The sequence below is a fragment of the Peromyscus californicus genome, unplaced genomic scaffold, assembly GCF_007827085.1.
Source record: "Peromyscus californicus insignis strain IS unplaced genomic scaffold, ASM782708v3 Scaffold_11__1_contigs__length_118956290, whole genome shotgun sequence".
In the NCBI taxonomy this organism is placed as follows: domain Eukaryota; kingdom Metazoa; phylum Chordata; class Mammalia; order Rodentia; family Cricetidae; genus Peromyscus; species Peromyscus californicus.
In genome coordinates, this window is record NW_026294402.1 from 28,124,097 (window position 1) to 28,147,713 (window position 23,617).

The 23,617-nt window shown below is 44.7% G+C and overlaps 1 protein-coding gene across 1 annotated transcript in view; it reads left to right on the plus strand.

The window, feature by feature from the left end:
* Positions 1-23,617, plus strand: part of Ets1 (ETS proto-oncogene 1, transcription factor) — a 128,878-nt gene that overhangs the window by 29,050 nt on the left and 76,211 nt on the right. Inside the window, exon 3 of the mRNA XM_052756008.1 lies at positions 870-1,014. Coding sequence (XP_052611968.1) covers positions 870-1,014 — 145 coding nt within the window. The remainder of the gene's footprint in view (positions 1-869; positions 1,015-23,617) is intronic.

Genomic DNA, 23,617 nt, shown 5'->3' on the forward strand with positions numbered 1-23,617 from the left:
TGGAACTGGAATTACAGGTGGTTGTGAGGGGCCATGAGGGTGCTGTGAATTGAATCCAGGTCCTTTAGAAGAACAGCTGCTCTTAACCACTCAGCCATCTCTCCAGCCCCTCAACTCTCCTACTTTATAAGGTTTAGATTAAGGGACAGACCTGCACTCCCATGAGTAAGTGGTGTAGCCTGGGTTTGAATTTATATATACTAGAATTCATCTGACTTCAAGGGATAGGCTTTTAAATACTGTGAAATGTGATTTTCTGCATAGCATGTTTGGTTTTCTCACAATGTATATTTTGTGAATTTAATAAAGCTAGCAAGGAGGTGGCATAAATCTCCAAATACTACAGGAGATAGACTGTTCTTAACCAGCAACTTATGTCATCAAAACCTACCCCTACCAATTAATAATGAATGAAATGGATCTTATGGTAGAGATCCGTTCTTTGCTTTTTCCTGTGCCATTTATTTATCACTGTTCTAGGACATTGGGTTGTCTTGTAACAACATTCTCTTATGATGTTTTTGTAGAGGAAGATAATACTGATAGAAAAAGCCCAGACTGTTTAAGGCTGAGATGGTCAATATTCTGCCCTGCTGTTCACTGTGAACAGGTTTTTGAAGGTTGTAAAAGCTGATACTCAAATGTGTGAAGGTATGGGTGGAAATAAATGAAGTCATAGTCCAACTCAGTAGTTCCTCTCATTCCCTGTGAGTTTGGAAGGCAAACTATGTGGGAATGAGTGTCTGGTTTTGACTGACAGATTGTTTCTGCCTATCTGTGATTGAATGGTGTGGAGTAATATTTATAAGAGGATTGAATTATAGAGGATTTTCTTCTAATACATGCTCTTTTATTTTCACTGGTCACAGAGGCAGGGGCCTATTAACACTTTTGAAGATCCTCGAATGACCTGTGGTTTCCAGTCCAGTTACCATCAGCAAAGACCTCTTTACCTACTCTGGGATGAAGCTGCCACTCAGGAAGTTCCGACTGGCCTTGAACACTGTGGCTCAGGTAGGAACATAAACAAAAGCTGGGAATGCGGAGAGAGTTGAAGGGCAGGGAAATCTGCTGAGGGCTACTTCTCTGGACTAATGCCTCCATGGCTTACACCGGTACAGATGTTATTGTTCTCTCGTGGAAAGCCCCATGTCTTCTTGCTATCTTTGCGCTACTTTACTGCCCAACAGGAAGGTGAAACTACCAATGGGCCCAAGAGGGGTGGCTTCTGGTCTGTTTTGTCAACAGTGTTGTGCCTTCTGGACACTTTCCTGTTGCTTCTCCCTTTAGGATGGTTGTTGACAAGCACATTTTGCCATCATAAAGGCAGAGTAGCCTTCTTTCAGGCCGAACCGTCTTTCGTTCATCATCGATCTCTTATTCTGCACTGGCGTCTTCAATCCCTTTCCTCTCCCCCTTTCTTGCTCGCCAACCATCTGTGCGGGCAGCTTCCCTGCTCCTCCTTCCTAACTTGCTGCCTACAGGACCAACCAAAGCAGCCCCAGGTTGTTACCTGTGCTCTGTTCTGTTTTCAGGGCTCACTTCTGTTTCTTTTCAATTCTATAAGTCTTTGTTTACTTATTGGCATTTGAAGAAAATACTAAATGTAAAACTTGAATTTGGGGGTCTGAAATTTCATTGTTCTTGAGATCATGCTATAATGACATATATAAAATATAATTTATGTTTTATGTATATATATATATATATATATATATGCAAAATTATTCCAAATCTGTCAGAATTTTTGTCAGGATAAATTCTTAGCATAAGAAATATCATTGTGCCTACATATTGAAATATGTAGTTCTCAAGAATTTGACAAGTGAAGCTATGAGATTGGGGATAATTTCTGGAAACTAAGTGGAATTCTTTGTTGTGGTGGCTGTTCAGTATCCTTCTGACTTATGATAAGTGACTTGTAAAATACTGGGAAAAAAACCCGAATATCTGCTCTGTTACCCATGCTTCATCCTGCAGCAGAAATGAACAGAGAGACAGAGCATAGTGCTTGTTCTGGGCAGGGGAGTGCTGTGGTAGGCGGTGCATGTTGTGGTGGGTGGGGCAGTATGGGAGGCTCCTCCTAGTTCCGGTCTTATCTCTAGAACAGAATGGCATCAGCATTCTGCTGTCTCAGTGGACAGTGATAGTTGAAGCAGTCTTTGACACTCCACAGGGCTGCGGCTGTAATAACATCTATGCTATCATTTTCCAGTTGGTATCTTAGTCCCTTCAAGCGTTAAAAGCATAGATGCAAACATCTCAGCCATGTTTCTGTTCCACAAGCTTTGGAAGATTCTGCACCTATACACAGGTTAGACTTCAAGACTTAAGAAGTAAGGGCATGCAAAAAATGAGCTACTAAAATTCCAAACAAATTGGGCAGTGGTGGGAGCATTTGGGAGGCAAAGACAGGCAAATCTCCAGATTTGAGGCCAACCTGGTCTACATAGTGAGTTCCAGAGTAGCCAGGGTCACACAGAGAACTCTGTTTTGAAAAACAAAACAAAATAAAAAAATTCAAACAAATTGGATTTCATCTATCTAAGCAGAAGACCCACATAGTCATGCCTGGCTTTGTACAATTCTTGAGTAGTATTAATGCCACAAGCCTTAGGGTTTTTAAATCTACTGAATGCAACTGATATTAAAGCTACTTGCCTTAAACTTTTGTTCTATGGTACCTCTGCTTGCTACATGTTGAATCTTACTGGTCACTGAGGCGCTCTGCACCCTTGCCCATAATCCCAAGGTGAGAATATCTTTTTTTCCCAAAGAAAGAGACATAGCCTTTCTCTTTCTTAATTGAGAAGTGCATAATTGGCCAGAGGGGATGATATTTTATTGTCGTTCTTGCCAAGATTTTCAAAAGTTAAAAATGTTTTTATTTCAGCCGGGCGGTGGTGGCGCATGCCTTTAATCCCAGCACTCGGGAGGCAGAGGCAGGCGGATCTCTGTGAGTTCGAGGCCAGCCTGGGCTACCAAGTGAGTTCCAGGAAAGGCGCAAAGCTACACAGAGAAACCCTGTCTCGAAAAACCAAAAAAAAAAAAAAAAAAAGTTTTTATTTCAGGGCCCACAAGAAAATTTCTGTAAAATATATGAATGGCAACTCAGGATGTTCCTAGCTTTAAAATGCCAAGAATTGTTAGTGATGTGATACAGGGTTCCTTCCATAGCTGAGGGCTGTAAGACAGAGGCTGGGGTTGCCTAGACTTGTGGCTTTGGGGTGGGATTGGAAGATTGGGGGGAATAGTAACCATTCTGAGAACGGCCTGACATGCCTTCCACTGCAGCTTGGAATGATAGACTGCTTCCATGGGGTCTGACTCCCTACCAGTTGGTGGCAATCTGTTTGTAACTAGAGGTAGTCGCTCGCACTTCCTCAGGCTCCCTCTGATGGAACGATCTGGCAAGAACCTTGAGCCTTCCTTGCTGCCCTTTGCCTTGTCAGCCCTCCAGATGAAGAAGCTGCTGTGGGAATTCTCTCTGGGCTGTGGTCCAGTTCTCCTCAGTGATGGGTCGCTGTTTGGAAGGCTATTGTGAGGTTGTAAAGAAGGGAGATGAAGGCACAGATGAAGGAATGATTTCTCCAGCTGTGGCATATTTTTTTTTTTTATGGAGATGTGCTGAATAAAAAGAAAAAGGGAGAAAAATACTCTAGTTTTTTTTTGTTCATCTTCTTTCATCCTATTTATAACTTCAGTTTCCTTCCCCTCCTCCGACTCACAGCTACTTCCCACCCCTGCTCTGCTTCACGTCTGTGAGCTCAGAAGGGATGAATGGACTTCTTTTCCAAGGATTACACATCTGTCAGTGACTGGAATACTGACAGGAGGGGCCGAGCGTGAACACCCAGGCTCACTCATAGTGGCCTTCCTCAGAGTATTGTTTCCATTCATTCATGAAGGGGCAGAGGCTGAGGAGGAGGAGAAGGAGGAGGAGGAGGAGGAGGAGGAGGAGGAGGAGGAGGAGGAGGAAAGGAATGGAGGGACCGAAGGCAAGAGAGAATAAAGCTGAACTAAGCCTTGAATAGGGAAAGCCTCACCAATAAGGGGAAGGGAGACTCAGCAACCAGAAAAGTTAGGGATAGGTCAAAGGGATAGAGGAAGAAAATAGAGATGCGTAGAACTGACAGAAAACAGAGGGAGAGGGTAATGGGAAAGGAAGATGAAAGATGACAGAGAAGGAGCCAAGGAGTGGGGAGTCCAGAAAATGACGAGGGAAGAAGGAGAGGAGAGATGGCGTGAAAGAGAAACAACACACGATTCTGAGGACATTCACTACAGCTAAAAAGGGAAGTCACATTTGCATGCAATTGCCTGTGCAGCTGTACATTGCTTCACAATGATCTTGCAGTCATCATTTTCTTTCATTTTTGCCTCCTCCTCCCTCTGCCATGGCCCCCTCCTCGCTATCAGCCTGGAGCCATTATGGAGAGCCAATGGGGGCTGAGGGCTGGTGTTGTGCATGAATGAATGGGCCCTTTCTGTTTCAGCTTCTCGCCATCCTTCTGTCAGGGAACCGTGTGAATCAATGGAGCTCCTTAACAAGCCAGGGCTGTAATGTCTGTTACTGTTTATAGTCTGCCTAGAGTGTAGCCCACTGACCCTGCCCCTTTTCTGTTCCCTTCCTCTGTTCTGTCCTTCAGCCTCAGCACCTCCCTCTCCATCATCATAACAAGAATCATTGTGTATGTCAGGCTCCTGCTCTGTCTCTAAGAGCTCACTAACACGTTGCTGTCATAAGCCCTTAGGGCCAGTTCCTGCCCACAGCCCTGTTGAGAAGTGGCAGGGTAGATACAAGTCATTCTCGGATGAAAAGGTAAGCCTGGAAATGGAACCCAGCCCTGACTGGAGTCAGCCAATGCCTGTTTCCTATTGGGAACCAGAAATCAGAGACCCCACTCCACATTGAGACAGTACGACCACAGTTCGTCCATAGCTGCCCGCTGTCCAGATGTGGTTTTAGCTTCTCAGTTAAGAATCGTCATGAGCCGGGCGGTGGTGGCGCACGCCTTTAATCCCAGCACTCGGGAGGCAGAGCCAGGCGGATCTCTGTGAGTTCGAGGCCAGCCTGGTCTCCAAAGCGAGTTCCAGGAAAGGCGCAAAGCTACACAGAGAAACCCTGTCTCGAAAAACCAAAAAAAAAAAAAAAAAAAAAAAAGAATCGTCATGAGTGACCAAAGCATGTATCAGAAAGCATGGTGCTCTAGCCCCCTTCCAGAGTGGCATCATTTTTTTTTTTCATTTCAGGGATTATTTTTCAAATGCAGGGTTGGTATTGGTCTTGAATCAGCTCAATTTATGAGTGGCGTTTTGATCAATGTCCACTCAAGCCAAATATTTGCTTAAGCTGAGAGGCAGTGCACAGTCACAGAGCACAGAAAAGAATTAATTTCATTCTCATCACCATGGTCCTTAATTTTTTCCCCTTGTATAACGTATTTTGGTATATTTTGTTTGCTGAGTGCAGTAAAAACCTTCATCTACCCTCATGCACAGAATGCTGCTGCTTCTCATCTATCTTGAGAAAGAATAGGGATGGCCCAAGAACAAGGAACCCAGGCTTTTATTTATTTATTTATTTATTTATTTGGGTTTTCGAGACAGGGTCTCTCTGTATAGGAGGAACCCAGACTCTTAAAGGAGATGGCTTAGATTTATAGTAAGCCTTCCTCATAGTGTGACCTTGGGCAACTTGATTTTGACTCTCCAGTTTCCTCACATGCCAGGGAGATTCTTAAAGTATGTTCCACAGGCGGTGGCAGCAGCAGCAGCAGCAGCAGAGTAAGAGGAGAATCTAAGATCTGGAAAACTCAACTCTTGCTCCGGACTCACTGAACTTGAAACTCCAGAATCTACTAACTCACAGGCTTGAAAGGTACACTCCAGGGTTAGGGCATAGAAATGTTTGTTTCTAATATATTTCTAGGAGCTGCCCCCTGTTATTGCCACTGGAACTCTAGGGATCACACTCTGAGAAGCACCCAGTTCATATCTATGAAGCTTGAAGCATGTCAGCATACCGTAAACACGACGTGCATGTTTGCTATCATAAATCATTGCCTTCAAATGCCCTTTGACTCACTATCCTGTAAAGTACATTTTGGAAATCAGAAATGCCTAAGGGTTGAGTCAGAAAGTGACCCACTGATTGGCTGAACTCCTTTGACCATCAGTGGTACATGGTGGACCCCAAGAAGACAGATGGGGAAAGAGAAGACTAAGTCCTTGCCTGCAAGCAACTTCTTTTTTAAATTGTGTGGGTGTGTGGGACATTTTTTGTGATAAGAGTAAATGGTTCCCATATGAAATAGCACATTTACATATGACACAGGCTTGGCAATATGGGGGTGTGACTTTGAATTTCACTATTTAAAATTTCTAAAACCGATTTACTAATAAAATGGTGGAGTTGAAGAATGCCTTTCCCAAATAAACTTTAGAAGTTCGTGTGGGAGACATGTTGAGAGGCCAGGTTCATGGTCTCTCTTGGGGCTTTGTCATCTGGCCCAGCGGCTGGGAGGAATCAAACCTGGGCAGTGTTTGGAAAGAGCCATCGACAGCCAGGTGGGATGTTTCAGCAGGAAAACCAGAGCCTCCAGTTTGGCTTTCAAGTGTTGAGAGTGTTGAAGAAAAGCCAGCAAGACTTCACTGGCGATTCACCTTGCCCTGAAATGTTTATGCTCATGGCAGGTTTGTTCTTTCAGCTGACTGCATGATGGCTGCGGGGCTTAAAAATCCGCGTCTTAAACCCCATCTGCTGCACATAGCCGTTCTGTCTTTCTTCAGGACACATTTTTCTTTTCTAGAGCACTGTTTTTAGGTTCTTTGTTCTTCCAAACAATTCTGAGCCCGTGGGTCTGTGAGTATCCTGGATGTTGTAACATTGGCTGTTACAATATTGGACTAATCTGTCCCAGACAGAATGCTGGGCTGTTCCTGTCCGAGAAGACTTATGGTAGTCTATAGGGAGGCAAACAAGGAACCCTTCACCGGCCCCCATCCTCAACATTTTATTGAATTTTCTTGATTTCCCCACTCAATGGGGAACAGTCTAAACTTTGAAAAGGTAGTTCTTTGCAACTAGTTTGTTTTATTATTATTACTATTTTAAAATATTTATCCACTCGTTTTTGAGACCCAGTCTCAATGTAGCCCTGGCTGGCCTGCAACAGGCTAGGTAGCCTAACACTAGAGAGCCTTTCTTCGTCTTTTCAGCAAATAGGGTCTGACCACTAAGGGCACGGACGGCTTGGTTTCCCTGATTCTGGCTTGACAGCTCTGCTGTCTGGGAAGGAGCTGGCTATAGTGCTGTCACAACTTCCATCCTCCACAGATGACCATACTTGAGGCCTCACCACCCTGAGTAGGTTACTGCAGAGGATGGCGCCCAGGGAAGCTTGAGGCTGCACAGTCTTGTCACGTGACCTACCCCATCACATCTCTGATGGGTTGTAAGGACATACTGCAATAAGAGGAAGCAGGTGAGCCTAGCCCAGTCCACTTACCACAGTCACCTCCATGCTCACCATCGCCTTCTGCTTTTCCTATCAAGGCATCTGTGTGTGCCTGTGCCTTTTCTCTGCAAGTGAAGGTGGTCCTCTGGCCAGCTGTGGGTACCTACGGCTGCCCTGTTGACCGGGGCTCTAATGCCCGGCTTAGAGTCCCACCTCCTGCTTCCTTTCACGGTCAGATTCCTTGATTATGTTGTGTAAGGGTTTGAATCTAAATCAGACTGTGTCCTCCAGGCCGAGTGGTGTGGTAGAGAGAGCAAGAACACAGCCTCACGTCCCGGAGTGGGGTCTCCAATCTTTAATAGATGGGTCCCTACCCTTATTTTTGAGTTCTCATGCTGGCTCCATAGTGCAAGACATAAAAGCCACGGCCTATAGCCAATAAATGGCACCCTTGCCCTCCAGCATAGTGTGGATTTAAAGGAGCCAGAGAAAGAAGGTGCCTGACTCTGACCTCAAGAGTCTTACTACTTTCTCATTGTCCAAGGCACACCCTACCCTTGAGCTCCCTCCTTCCTCCTCTTTCTCTCTGTTCCCCTCCCTCCCTCCCTCCTCTCTCCCTCTATATCATATATCATCTAATATTACATCTGCCAACATTACCCTTCACTATAACTCATTTCACCAGCAGAAAGGGAGGGACACCTGGGAAGAAGAACCCAGAGCAGTTAGGGATTGGTGCTCACTGGAATGATGCAAGAAGAGATTGGGGGGGGGGGTGGAGTTTGGCTGTGTGTGTGTGTGTGTGTGTGTGTGTGTGTGTGTGTGTGTGAATCCCTTCTACAGATGCTGGCAAAGGAAGGAGACCCAGGTGCAGAAAGAGTCCCTCTCATCTTGGCAGGGTTTAGTAGAGTGACAATTAGCACACACGCATGCCTTTGGCCTGACCACCTGATAGATACATTCCTTGTTTCTCAAAAAAGTTAAGGAAGTAACAGCATTGCACTGGAACTCCCAGGGGGCTCTGGAGGGGTGGGGGAGAAGTTCTCTTAACTTTTGCAAACCGCAAATGTTTTGTCCGAGTTGGGAAAAGGTCCCCGGGGCACTGAGTCCTTATTGGATTCTAGCAGTTTGACCCCTCTTCTGGAACAGAGGCGGGGGCGGGGTGGCCACTGCTGGCTGGCGTCGCCTGCTCGTCTCCTCACTGTTCCCGAGGGCCGGCTGCTAGCGGGCGCTGCGGATCTCTGTGAATGGAAGTGGTCGGGTGGGTGGATGATGTGAGAGGGCTGGAGCTGAGCTGAGCAGAGAAGGGGTGTGAGAGCCGAGGGGGTGGGGACGGCCGGGCAGGGACAGCCTGTGGTGCTCACGTCTGGCCGGGAGAGACTCTGTCTCCAGATGTTCAGTGTGTTTATAGCTGCCAGAGCAAGAGACCAGCTCCCTCGTTAAGAAGTTGCTTTCCCGAGCTGCAGCTTCTGCAGCTGGAGGCTGCGCCCTCCCTTCCCCCAGGCTGGTCCCTCACCCCGACCCCGCCTTCCTCCTCTGCAATCCTCCCAAAATACACGAGCACACAAAAAGAAAAACACCAGCAGATTTTTTATTTCAGAGAGTAAACACTTGGGCCGTGGGGGTCTGGAGGTTATGGGAAAAGAGGAAACCATCCAGCTAATCAGGCAGCACACACTTCCCCCGCTGAAATAAAACAGAAATCTTTGCTCCGCAGGGCTGCCGGGTTAACCCCGGCACTGCCAGCCAGGCAGCGCCCCAGCCGCCAGCCCGAAGTGGTGAGTCCAGGCCTAGGCTTGGCAGCTGCAACGCTCAGTCTGGGAGGGGAGAGGCGTGGACAGCCTGGCCTGCCTGCTGTCCCCTTGGTTTGTGGTGGCACATCTGCTTAAGAAATAAACGGTTGGAACAGATGAGATTTTGGACTTAGATTTGTTTGCAAGAGGCTAGTGGAAGTTTTAGATAGGTGGGAGAGGAAACAGGGTCACCACTCCCTGCCCAGAGTCCTTGCAGTTTAGAAAGAAACCGAGTCTGACTTCCAGGGCCCGGCTCTTTTGCCCATGTAACCCATGGGCAAACGATGGAGCCTTTCTGAACTTGATTTTCCTAATTTCTAATATCAGAGTATCAGCCCTGCAGAATTACTGTGAGACAGGAGAAGACAAACAAACAAACAAGCAGATTGAATGTGGGAATGACCAAGGGCCAGGCAGGGATGCACAGAAAGCTAATTCAAGATTTTACAGACTTCTGTGCATGCAAGGCCGGCCAGCCACCCGTTCCTTCCTTTCTCCCATCTCCTACCTTTTCTCCATTCTTCTCGCCCTTTCCCTTCATCTAGTTCTTCCCCTACTAAAGGCCTTCAGAGTCTCTGTTCCTTCATGTGTCACCTTGCTGTCTGTCCAGAGAACATAAATATCCCATGGGGCAGAAGTCAGGGGTCAAACAGGAGGCCTAATTGCACTATGGGAGAGATCACCTCTCCCCTGATGTGTGGGCAGCCTTTGGCCCTCAGAGCTTGCCCCTGTGCACGGCCTCTGCCTTTTCAGTTCAGCCGCTGCCCTATCTCACTGTCTGGAGGGTTGGGCCTCTTCTCTGCATCACTGTGTGTTTTTATAGGGATCTGCTCTTCCTATTCCTGAACATCCTATTGAGACTTACGGCCTTTGAAGACTTGCTTATTAATAAAACAGATTTCCACACCCTCTATTCATCCTTTCAGGTGGGATTTAAACCCCAACCTCCAAAGCTACTTCATTTGCAAGTCAGGACCCCTCCCTTGTCGACTTTGTCAAGTAGTGCTTGAAAGCAGAAACATCCATGATTTAAGCATGTAGAGAAGCAGGTCCTAAGTGCCTGGGCCGTTTACTCGATGTCCTGCTTGTACACCATCAACCCCGACAACATTCTGCCAAGTATTAGGCCTGCTGATTGTCACAGAATGGGGTTTTTTGTTAGAACTGAGTTTTAGGAAAGCATGATCTTGCTAAAGATATTACATGCAAGGATTTTGCTGTGCCCTGCTTCTCCCTATGGTCTGAGACTCCAGAGAAGTTAGGATCATCTGCAGCCAGGGGAGAGGTCCTCCTGCAGCAGATAAAGAGCACAAATGGCTCTCTATCTTGCTTCACAGCAATGAATTCACTGGTGTCAACTTCCTTCCTACAAATCCCTTTCCACTGCTCTCGTAGATTCCCCAGAGATTGTATTTAAATCTGGAAGTTGTTTCCATCCCATTGTCTTGGAGATAAGAATCATGGCCTTGCCCAATGTCCAGATACATCTCTCTGCTTTATTTTGTGCTACTCAGGATACCTCTGCGAACTTCTGGAATCTGCCTCTCGAAAACTCTCTGGTGGGCCCTAGCTTGTGCCCAGCACCTTCACCTCCTACAGCGGGAGAAAGAGTGGTGGTAGCAGTGCCTGGTACAGTCTCCCCATTGAGTCAAAGTGTATAGAGGCAACAGTGGCAGATGAACTGCCCAGTGTGTACAGTCCCAGCCAACTGCCCCTGACTAGGCATCGTCCTCTGGAGTCTTAACCCTTCACGTCTGATCTCTCACTGCTCTTGAAGCTGCCGACTGGGGTCTATTGCTACAAAATCATTTAGACAACTCATAATTTTCAGATCTCTCCAATCCAGAGAGAGATGGGGTCCAGATTTCCCTACATGGGCCCTGCTACTTTGGCCTTCCTGGTCCCATCCTAGTATTTCTAACACTCATCAGTATGTTTGATGGACATTGCAAGTGGAACAAGACTTAGGGCTGGTTGAGGATCCTTGGCCAAGTATTGTTTCTTTTAATGAATTAATTAATTTTTATCTTTTGTGCGCTGGTGTTTTGCCTGCATGCTTGTCTGTGTGAGGGTGTCAGATCCCCTGGAGCAGGAGTGATAGACGTTATGAGCTGCCATGTGGGTGCTGGGGATTGAACCCGGGTCCTCTGGAAGAACCACCAGTGCTCTTAACTGCGGAGCCATCTCTCCAGCCTCAAGTATTGGATTTTTATAATGAACATGGCCAGCTTCCTCTGGAATCAGATATGCCCGAGGACTGTCCTGGAAAGCCCAGAGGAGACAAGAGAGAACCAAAAAGATACTTCATTCATTTCAAACAGACCTGGAGCATGGAGGCATTTCATCATTATTTCTTAACTGAAAATTCTGAGTTTAAATTTCCTGAACAGTTAAACCAGTAGATCATGACAGAATCCTTGTGGGTTTTTTGTTGTTGTTGTTTGTTTTTAAATTTTTGACTCTTGTTTTTTGACACAGTTGCAGAGCTTGTTGAGTTTCCCCGGCATATTTGCTTCTATGTTACTTTTTTCTTGAAGAAAAGTATCAGATATGCTGATACTTCCTTCTTCTCTGATGAAAGGAGAGTCTGAATAATCGAATTCTAGAATGTTCCAGTGAATGCCTTTCCTAGAGTGGTGTGAGAGGGAGTCGCTGTTCTTTATGCCTTCAGTGTGTTCAGGCTCATGCATCTGGGTCTTTCCCTTTTGCCACGCTCCTGGCAGGATGGTATTATTCCCATTGAACAGAATGGAAAACTGAGCTGTAATTCTAGGAGGAAGAAGGAGATAAAGGAGGGAGAGATAGAAAAATTAAACTGAATACGTTCTATGATCCAGTCTCTCAATCACTGTATAAATGTTGTCTGCCCAGATAGTTTCTGTTTTCACTCTTCTTTGTCACCTCCTGCTTGGTGACTCAGGTCGCTGTCCTACCCAGATAAGACAATGTAAGCTTTCCTACAAATCAGAGACCCGTGACAATCTCAGAAACAGGACAGGGAAATGAGCCACTGTCCTGATTATTTTTGGATCTCCACTTGGGTTTCTTTTGCTCCAACATTGATTATTTGAGGGCATGAATAAACCCGGTAATTTGCAAGGCTTGTGTCGAGAGTGGGTTTCCCTTTGTTGGGATTCAGCTGGGATTGGGAGGATTTTCTTTTTCTTCTTCACCTAAATATCCCGTCCCCCTTTGCTTCTTACTCTGGACTCCTCGCCCCACCACACTGCACCTTGAGTCAGCTCTGTGAGCAGAGGAAGGAGACCCCGAATAAGACTAAAGTATTCCAAGTTTCTGAAAGGTTATATCCTTGAAGCCATCCACAGTGCCCATAGCACGTGCTCAAGTTTACACAGAATGTTCAGACCTGAATAAAGAGACTAATTGTGGGGAAGCTGCTTTTCAGCACACAGGATGGGCTGTTCCCTGTGGGTTTTACTATCAAAAGGCTTTTAAAAGTGCAGTGTAGCCATTGTTGAATATTTCACAATGAATTAAATACCATTTCTCCCTTTGCAGCTGTTCCGTGTGAGTGAGCGTAGAGTGATTTTTTTTTTCTCTCCCCTCCTGGCAGAAGATGTCTGCTGTATAAATGCAAACACTGGGGTAATGAGATTATTTGTGTGTGAATTCTTTAGGAAAAGCATTTCTTTATTTTAAACTCAATGTGGTGGAGGGCTGCAGCTCTGGAGCTGGGAGCTGGAGGGAGCGGGAGCGCCTGGCAAAGAATAGAATTGCCACATCTGAGCGGAGCTGGGGGAAGCAGGCAGGGAGAAGGGCTGGGCTCCGGATTCAGCATACTTGCCTCATTCCCCAGGGCTGCCAGCGGCTCTCAGCCATCCTGAGTGGGTGATGGAGGAGGGAAATTCCGTTTTTTTTTTTTTCTCAGTAAACAATTGCTTTCCCATCTGCTCTTTCAGGATTCCTTTCTGATCTTACAGGTTTTTAATGAATTTGATGGAATATTTTTATTTCAAGGATTTTCCCCAAGTTTTTTTTTTTTCTTAAATTATAAAATACACAGGGAAGGAGAAAGGCCGTTCTAACATCTACTATGCTTTCTGCAATACAGCTATGTTCAGCCTGTGTCCTGTGCCATCCACGCTGTACCTGGTGCTATGGTTTGAATGTGGTTTGAGAATGTTCCTGGAGTTCCACAGGCTGGCACCTTCTGAGAGAGAGAGAGAGAGCAGGAGAGCTCTAGGGCGTAGTCATTTGATCCTTAGTCGGTATTATCTTGTTTTCAGGAGACTGTTGTGACTCCCCATGGAGAACAACTCTCTGGATTCTCCTTTTCCTGTCTTGACATATCACCCTCCTCTCTGCCCCTCGAGATCCCCCCCTCCGCCCCCCACTGTTATCTCATTTTCTATGGGGACCTTAGCAGAGCAGCGTGAAGGTTGGTGGCCGCCCTTTCAGCTCTGGTACTGTCTACTGTATAAACCTCTTTCCTTTACTACTTAGCTGGCTTCCAGGATTTTGTTACAACACAAACAGAATAAGATACCAAATATTCACAGAGCTTCCTTTGTTTATCTTTCCAGGTTTAAAAATTTTTACTGCCTTTGCCAGAAATTGAGCTCAAGTAGTCAGTGAGTTGGAACTGAGCAAAATCAATTAAGGTTAACTATAAGTCTAATTCTTCTTAAGATAGCATTGGGAAAAGATGGTATTAAAGGGGGGGGGAAAGATTTACATTAGATCAGAGGAAGTGGAATTTTGAAATTACCTATTAAAGGAGTTTATGAGTTACTTCCTCTCAAATATTTTTTAAGAATATCATTTTTTTTCAAAAGGATATTTCAGTGGGAGTTGAAATAAGTTTTTAGTATTATCTATCTGGTTCTATTACATAAGTTGTAAACTTTTTTTTTTTTTTTTGGTTTTTTGAGACAGGGTTTCTCTGTGTAGCTTTGCGCCTTTCCTGGAACTCACTTGGTAGCCCAGGCTGGCCTCGAACTCACAGAGATCCGCCTGGCTCTGCCTCCCAAGTGCTGGGATTAAAGGCGTGCGCCACCACCGCCTGGCAAGATGTAAACTTTTAAAAGGGAATTTGATGGGGTGTGTTAGGAAACTCAAGTGCAAAGAACAGGTCAGGTACAAAGGAAAGCCACGGAGTCCAAATTGCTCTTTTTATTCTGCTTCCAAGGTAAGAAGGAAACACGGGCTAGTTGTGTTGATTATAGAAATGACCTGGTAAGTCTGGAGCTAGAGTAGAATGGCTTGCTATGGGGTTCTGCGCCTCTTCTACCGTTGGTCAATTACTCCTTGTGGGCCTTCCAGATGGGAAGTCCAGTCTCCACAGAAGAGTGGGCAGATGGGGGACAATACTTTCCCCATCTCTATAACCCAAGCAGAAGTTTGGAAGGCAAGAGTAGGGAGAGCCCATGCTCGTTGGTTGTTTCTAACACCATCTTTGTCCTCTGCCTGGCTGTGGCTTATTAGTTTTCACACCCACATGCGTCATGTATGGTTCCCTTTTGAAAGTAGTCACTATGAAAACAACGCCAAGATCCAGCTATACCACTCTTGGGCATGTACCCAAGGAATACTCAATCATACCACAAGGGCACTTGCTCAGCTATGTTCATATCAACATTGTTTGTAATAGCCAGAACCTGGAAACAACCTAGATGCCCTTCAACTGAAGAATGGATAAATAAAATGTGGTACATATACACAATGGAATACTACTCAGCAGAGAAAAATGACATCATGAGGTTTGCAGGCAAATGGATGGATCTAGAAAAAATCATCCTGAGTGAGGTAACCCAGACTCAGAAAGACAAACATGGTATGTACTCACTCATAGGAGGATACTAGATGTGGAACAAGGATGACTAGACTACTACTCACATCACCAGGGAGGCTACCTGGAAAACAGGACCCCAAGAAAGACACAGGGATCACCCAATGACAGAGAAATGGATAAGATCTACATGAACAACCTGGACATGAGTGGGGGGAATGAAGGGCAAGGGTCGAGGGAAAGAGAGCTTAGGGGAGCAGGAGATCCCAGCTGGATCAAGAACAGAGAGGGAGAACAAGAAATAAGAGACCATGATAAATGAAGAGCACATGAGAATAGGAAGAAGCAAGTGCTAGAGAGGCCCACAGAAATCCACAAAGATACCCCCACAACAGACTGCTGGCAATGGTCGAGAGACAGCCCGAACTGACCTACTCTGGTGATGGGATGGCCAAACACCCTAATTGTCGTGCTAGAAACCTCATCCAACGACTGAGGGATCTGGATGCAGAGATCCACGGCCAGGCCCCAAGTGGAGCTCCAGGAGTCCAATTGGCGAGAAAGAGGTGGGTTTGAATGAGCAAGAATTGTTGAGACCAAGGTTGGAAAAAGCACAGGGACAAATAGCCAAATGAATGGAAACACATGAACTATGAACCAATAGCTGAGGAGTCCCCAACTACATCAGGCCCTCTGGATAAGTGAGACAGTTGATTGGCTTGATCTGTTTGGGAGGCATCCAGGCAGTGGGACTGGGTCTGGTCCTCAGTGCATGAGCTGGCTGTTTGGAACCTGGGGCTTATACAGGGACACTTGGCTCAGCCTGGGAGGAGGGGACTGGACCTGCCTGGACTGAATCTACCAGGTTGAACTCAATCCTCAGGGGGTTGCTGTGGAGGAGATGGGAATGGGGGATGGGCTGGGGGGGAAGGGGGGGCGGGAGGGGGGGAGAACAAGGGAATTCGTGGCTGATATGTAAAATTAAATTAAATTTAAAAAAAGAAGGAAAACAACACATCTTTTGGAAGATGATTTACAAATTCAAGAATAGTAGTAAAAGTAATCTAGTCATCCATCTGAGTTTTAACACATGGAGGTGTTTTCCTGAGAATAATCACCTGGATTACACACAGGCCCCTGGGTCACAGCCAGTCTTGTTGCTTGTTCTCTGCCTCAATGTTCTAATCTCTAATCTACTGTTTTTTCTTGGTGAATTCACCATTAGAAAACGGGCAGGTACTGACTCTCTCCTTCCTATTTAAACCTGTGTGTCAGTTCCGGCTCTTTTTCTTAGTTGCAGAAAACTGGTTCAAGCTTAAGGAGGAATTTACCAACTTCCTTGTGGGGAGTCCAGTAGAAGGAGGAGCTGGGAGAACCCCTTCTCCATCCATGCATATTCGCATGGATTTGTCCTAAGATGAGGGGGCTACAGAGTGAAGTGATTCTCTTGAAAGACCTCAGGGTCTTTGATATGACCTGATAGGGAGCTCAGGCAGACATAAGCCCACTGGGCAGTGTCTCATGATCTCTAGAGAGGAGGGAATGACGGAGCAATGTTTATGCTGTGGAAGGGAGGACCAGCACCCTATGACTCTCAGTGGAGCCTCCAAGTGAAATGTGAGTGAGGGTCCAGGGAGGGTCTGTGGAGCAGTCACCCCTCCAAACTTGGACAGTCTGGCTCTCGAAGGGCTTGTTTTAGTGGTGTTTAGAATAGTGGTCACCAGGGCTCTGCTTTATGTATCCTAGACCATTGTTATTCTTTTCTTCCTACCCTGTGTTGATTTTCACCGCCCTGGCCTAGTCTGCGCCCCCGCCCCACCCCGGCCCTTTTGCCTGCCTTCAAGGATGTGCTCAGTCTCCCCAACCCCCACACCCTGCCTCCCAACCTGAATGAGATAGTCCATTCCTGGGTCTGCTGCCCCTCACTTCATTAGTGTTCCTTATGTTTACAAAGCCAGAAGATAATATTTTTAGGTTCCATTTGGAGTTCCCCAGGCAGCCTCTCTCTAAGCCACTTAGGAAGTTTAGAAAAGAAGGTCATGGAAATGTTAGACTTTTTTTCCACTGAACTTTGGTTAAGTAAATGGTCTTAAGATGATGTTCATAGACCCCACTGGGAAGGTTTTTATAGATGATGAGAAATTCTTTCTCTTTTTATTTCTCTTGCTTTTGCCTCTGGAAAACTGAAGTTGTTTTATTTGTCAAATAATCAGTTGAAATAAGCTTACTGAGTGATATGTACTATACAATTAACTCCTTTAAAATGCATGTTTTAAAAAATAATTTATTTATTATTTTTATTTCATGTGCATTCATGTTTTGCCTGCATTATGACTGTGTGAAGATGTTAGAACCCCTGACTGGAGTGGCAGGCAGTTATAAGCTGCCATGTGGGTGCTGGGAATTGAACCCAGGTCCTCTTGAAGGACAACCAGTGCTCTTAACCACCACTGAGCCATCTCTCCAGCCCTAAAATGCCTGTTTTAAGAGTATTTTTTTAAATATAGCTATAGTAGTGTGCAACTGACATTCATAATTGAACTTTAGAACACTTTTGTGCTTTTAAAAAGACATTCTAGGTCATTAACAGCCAGTGTTCCTCATCTTTTCCACTCTTGGCCAGTAGTAACTGCTTTGATATCTGTCTTTGTGAGTCTATTCTTGAGTACTCATAAATGTAGGCATACAATGTGGCCCTTCGTGACTGGCTTCTTTCCCTTAACATAATGTCTAAAAGTTTATCCATGTTACAGGATGAATCAGTATTCCATTCCTTTTTAATCATTAACATTTCTTTTAAATGGCTGTGCTACATTTTATTTGCCCATTCTTTGGTGGACATTTCGGTAGTTTCCACTTTGTGGCTACCATAAATAATACTACTGTGAACATTCATGTGCAAATTTTTGCATGAATATGTTTTCATCTCTCTTGGGTATAGACCTGGGGAAGAATTTCTCAGTCATCTCTGTTTAACTATTTATGGGGTGGACAAACTATTAGCTATATTGGCTGCCCATTTTCCATTCCCATCAGGTGTATGTGAGCATTCCACCTTCCCTGTATTCTCAACAATATCTGTTTTCATCTGTCTTTTGGATTATACCTTTCCTAGTGAGTGTGAAGCAGTATTTCCTTGTGGGTTTGCTTTGTATTTCCTTAAGATTAATAACACAGAGCATATTTAAATGTGCTTATTGGACACTTGTGTAGCTTTTGTGAAGAACTGTCTATTCAAATCCTTGATTTGCTTTTCTACTGGGTTATCTTTTGGAATGTTGAATTTTAGGAGTTCTCGATGTAGTAACCTAGATGTAAGTCTTTTACTGGCAACATAATTTGCAAGTGTCTCTTCCCATAATGTCAGTCACCCTTTGTCTTTCCTGATGTTATGTCTTGTGACACACAACAAAAAAGAATTTTAGTTTTGATATAACCCAATCCATCTATTCATGTGTGTTGTGAAAAGTTGTGAGGTTAATTGGTTATTTCTATTGTCCCTGCAGAGTTGTGCTGATTTAGTTCCTCCATTTAAATCTCTTAATATTTTGAATTAGTTGCAGTGTGCCATGTGAAATAAATGATTGGATTTTTTTTGGAAGCATACACTTAATCTGTTTATTTTATACTATCATTTCCCCATTCCTGGGCTATTCGTGTGCACAGAGATTTTAAATACATAGCCCACCTACATTTATGAACTGTTTTCTTGATTTAGGGCACACATTTTTATTATTTGAATTGAGTGGCTCTAAAGACTGCTCTTTCTGATAGATGAATATTTTTAGGGTATCAGTATACTTGAGTTCAAAGCTGTGTGTGTAGGTATGTTTGTTATGTAGCTTGAAAGAAAAAAAAGCAACCTATCATCTATTATTTACATCAAACCAGACATAGTTAAAATTTTACATATACTACCCTATTTGAATTTTACCCCAAATCCTGTGAGTTATAATTAATTTCATTTTACAGCTGAGTAAGTTGATTTTTACATAGTTGAAGTAATTTTTCATAAATTACCCTGACTTTAAATGTCACACTCTAAGCTGGGGCTCAGGTCAGCCTCATTCTCCATAACCTAGTGGTGAGTGATGGAGAATCACAGTAAATGAAAAAGCATCATAAAGGACATGGAAGGAGGGATTTGTGAGGAAGTTACAACATGCAAGTCTGGCTATGTACATGGTTATCCGTTCCCACATCTCTAAATTGGTGCCCTCCGCTCACCTCCTGTGTGTTACAGTGAAACCCAAACACACAGTATTTCATCTCAAAGCTCCTTCAGTTTCTTTGAAGTCAACAAAGCCAGCCGACTGTTGAAGTATAATTTCTTTGTATTTTTTTATGAATCAGTCAATAAATCTTATTGAAGGCAGTTCCGTATGGTATATACAAACGTATTGACATTGCTTTAATTTTCTTGGTTTGTCCTTGATAAAATTTAAAGAAAGTCACCAACAGTTATCTGATAAACATCCTGGACCTACAAGTTAATCACAGACAAGAAGATTAATACAGCTAGTATATTTAATCTGGGCATTTGAAGGAATAAACCCTGAGTCTAAGGAAAGTGGAAATGTCTCTTTTATTGAAGTTGTCCACATGAAGCAAACTTGAAATTGCTCCCCAAGTCCCTTTCCCATGTTGTTTCCCCACCCTCTTTCTTCCTTGCAGATAACCTGGCTTTGGTGGAGAATTGGAATGTGTAGCATCACAACAGTGAAGCATCTCCCAGGATACCGTGGTTGTATGTTTTTAATTCCAGTTTCGGTTACTATGAAATTTCTGTTGGAACACATGAACTACTGTGTCCCCAAAACCATGTAAAAGAAAACAAAACAACTAGTAGTACAAGTTTCGTGGCCAGCTACTCCTGTGTGCAAAGCTTGCCAGTGTTTTCTTGCTCTATCTGGCTTTAGGAGATGCACAATAGATGGCCAACCCTGGATGCAGAGGTTGAACCCGTGTCATTTTCCCTCGCCCCCCAGTTCCCATGGGAAGGGATCTGAGTCCTCACTCTGCTTCCCTTAATCTGCAGCTGGGATTTCATTCCTCCCCTGCTTTATTCTCCAGCTGAGGCAGATACATCACTTGGAACTTCACTGGTTCCACCTCCCAAGGACAACTCCACTTATTCCTAGGAAAGGATGGGTAGGAATTGTGGGTTAATAAGCTCCTCATCTGCCGCCCCAAGCCGTCTTCCCTCCCCTATATACTTTTTATTGGTGGGAGAATGATGACTCAGTTGGCTTGTGGCAGGAAAGTGAAAAATATGTAACAGAAATCCACAGAATGATGGCATATCATGACAGGAGAAAATCACAGTGAAAGGTCTTGGAGTGGGTAGATGAGACATAGGGACAGTTGAAACAGTTGAGCTAATATGTGTCTTCAGTATTTTGCACAGCTTTCTTGGATCAGAGTTGATACAAAAGATAGGAAAGCGTGTCTCACCCTGATAAATGCTACATATGGAGAGCCCAGGATGTTTCTCCTCTTGGGTATCTCAGAGATGCTGTGCAGTGACGTGGATGGAAATTCTCTCTGAGCTTCCGTGTTAGACCAGGCTCCATCACTGTGACTTCAATCAAAGGAAAGGCAAGATGCCTTATTCGTATTTAGTATTGAGGTTTGATCCATAAAGTCTTTAGCACGATCCAAACTCTGAACATAGCGCGAAATGAGTATTTCCTAGTTAGGGATCCTGTTTGTGGAATTATACGGCCAGCTTAATCTGAAGCATTGCTTAAATAATCTGCTAACCAGAATGTACTGACAAGAACTGTCAGCCCATTGTTCTTTCTAGCAAATTCTGAGCACTTCTTCCTCCTAATGAGAGGTGTCTTGTGTGTCTTGATTTGTCTGATATGCCTTTTAACATTGCTCAAAACTTCAGCTATTTTCAGAAAACAGGTATTTCTAGCTCACATAGCAAATGCTAGTCTCCAACACCTTATGTGATACTGTGTTTATCGGATGTACTTAATTCTTGTGTCCAATAACTCTGACAGCTCACCTTTGCACTATGTATTTCTTCTGAAGTTCCAGACCCTTTGATTAAAACTCATTGGTTACATGCACATGTTATTTTGTTTTTATTAATACAATGGCACTCATATTTATATTCATTTATAACAATTCTCATTTAAGCATGATCTCTGCTGTTCCTTTTTTTTTTTCTTTTTTGTTTTGTCTTTTTTTTTTTTTTTTTTTCCAGAGCTGAGGACCGAACCCAGGGCCTTGCGCTTGCTAGGCAAGCGCTCTACCACTGAGCTAAATCCCCAACCCCTGCTGTTCCTTTTTAACAGCAGTTCACTTGTGTAGTACAGGTTCTTTGATGCAGCCTTGATAAATTAGCAGGTGTGACTTTTCCAGGCTCGATCCTCAGTGGCTGTTTTATATTCACACCAAGCCTATCTTGAGGAGACAAATCTATAGGAAAATGCAGGCCTCGTTGTCTGTATTTCTTGTCATAGTTTCAGCATGTCTAAGAGGTCTTGGATTAGTTTTCCTCACGGCACTCTCTGAGGATGGAAGGTGCTCTGGTGTGGTAGAGGATGGTAATAGAAGAGCTCATTGCCAGCCCGAGTCTGCTCTGAAGCTTTCAGTCTGTTATGTTCATCACAAAGTGGGCATTCTGCTTTAGTGCACAAGCAGCTTGCTGGAACAAAGGACTGCCAAGCAAATAGCAGTACCTCCTCCCTTAGTCTCGGTCAGAGGTTACAAACTCTTTTACTATTATTATGTGCGTGTTCATGGTTTTCTATACGAACACATCCATAAATATTAGACACCATGCATCTTCAGGAGCTCAGACTCTGATTATAGCTAGCAAGCAAAGAAAATGACTATACATGGCATCATGCATAGAGCCAAAGTCATCCGATGACCCTCGGACAGTGCCTTCTGCTACAAAGTTCATTCGTTAGAGGTGAGACTCCTTCAATTATTTTGGCTGCTTTTGAATTTGAGAGATTTGACAGTTTGAAAATCTACCTTACAAAGATCTTTACTTTCTCTTCTATTTTTTTTTTTTTTTAGACAGGGTTTCTCTATGTAACAGCCCTGGCTGTCCTGGAACTCACTCTGTAGAACAGGCTGGCCTTGAACTCACAGAGATCCGAGTACCTCTGCCTCCTAAGTGCTGGGATTAAAGGCTTGTGCCACCACTGTTTGGCTACTTTCTCTTCTATTGAGTTTGAGGCCCATTACTATTTCTTGGGAGACTTATATAGTATATGGGGTTGCTTTATAAAGTATTCATCTGGTCACTTGTGTGGGACATCTGAGAGGATGAATGAGTAGTCCTCCTCCTCCTCCCCTCCTCCTTCCCTTCTCCTCTCTTCCTTCCTCTTCTCCTCCTCCTTCTTTTTCTTCTGTTTTGAGATGTCTCACTCCATGTTCACGCTGTTCTCTCTCTCTCTCTCTCATTATTTAGTATGTGTGTGTGGGGGGGGGTACACATGTGCCACAGTGAGTGGGTGGAGGCCAGAAGACAACTTGGAGAAGTTGGTTCTGTCTTTTCCCTGTGTGGGATCTTGGAATCACACTCAGGTCATGGGCCTTGTCAGCAAGTGCCCTCAGCTACTGAGACATCTCTCTGATTCTGTCATTAACCTCTGGGCAGCCCTCCTTACCTCAGCCTCCCATGTGTTGTGATTACACCTGGTGTGGCTTTTCTTAAAAACTGTTGGAAGGAAAGTTTTTTTTCTTGAGTCCACAAAAGCAAGAAAGAAGCTTTAAGCACAGGAGCTGGCAGGGAAAATCCAGTGATAGAGCCATTTGGCAGGACTGGAAATGGCTAGCCTGGTCTCCTTCCTGTTTTTTTTTTTTTTTTTTTTTTTTGGTTTTTCGAGACAGGGTTTCTCTGTGTAGCTTTGCGCCTTTCCTGGAACTCACTTGGTAGCCCAGGCTGGCCTCGAACTCACAGAGATCCGCCTGGCTCTGCCTCCCGAGTGCTGGGATTAAAGGCGTGCGCCACCACCGCCCGGCTCCTTCCTGTTTTTATTTGAGAAACTGAATATGGGGGAAGGGAGACACAGAGACAGACAGACAGATACACACACACACACACACACACACACACACACACACACACACACACACACAGAGAGAGAGAGAGAGAGAGAGAGAGAGAGAGAGAGAGAGAGAGAGACAGATAGACAGAGACAGAGACAGAATGAGTGCTGATAATTTCAAATATGAATGAAAAAAAGAAATAAAAAGGAAAGGAAAGGACATAACCGCCCCGAGGTATGGTGGAGAGCAGATTTTACTGTAGATATGTGGGAGAGCATAGTCAGAGGCAGGAATATCTGGGAGAATCCAGAGTGGACATGACCAGACTGAGCCTGGCCATGTGGAGAGAAGGGGAGGGGAACGGAGAGGGGAGATGGGGGAACCAGGTGCAGCAGCCAGGAGGCCAAAAGGCAAAGAGGCGAGTAACCAAAATGTCTGGACTATACAGAGAAGAGCATCTGGGGGAAGGGCAGCCCAGCCCTTGGGCTGGAGAGTTCAGGGAAGAGGGCAGGAATGCCAGCCATACCCTGTAACAGGCAGGGACTGAGGGATGCTGGGAGAACCTGGAGGTCAGGTCTGCTTTGATATGTAAATAA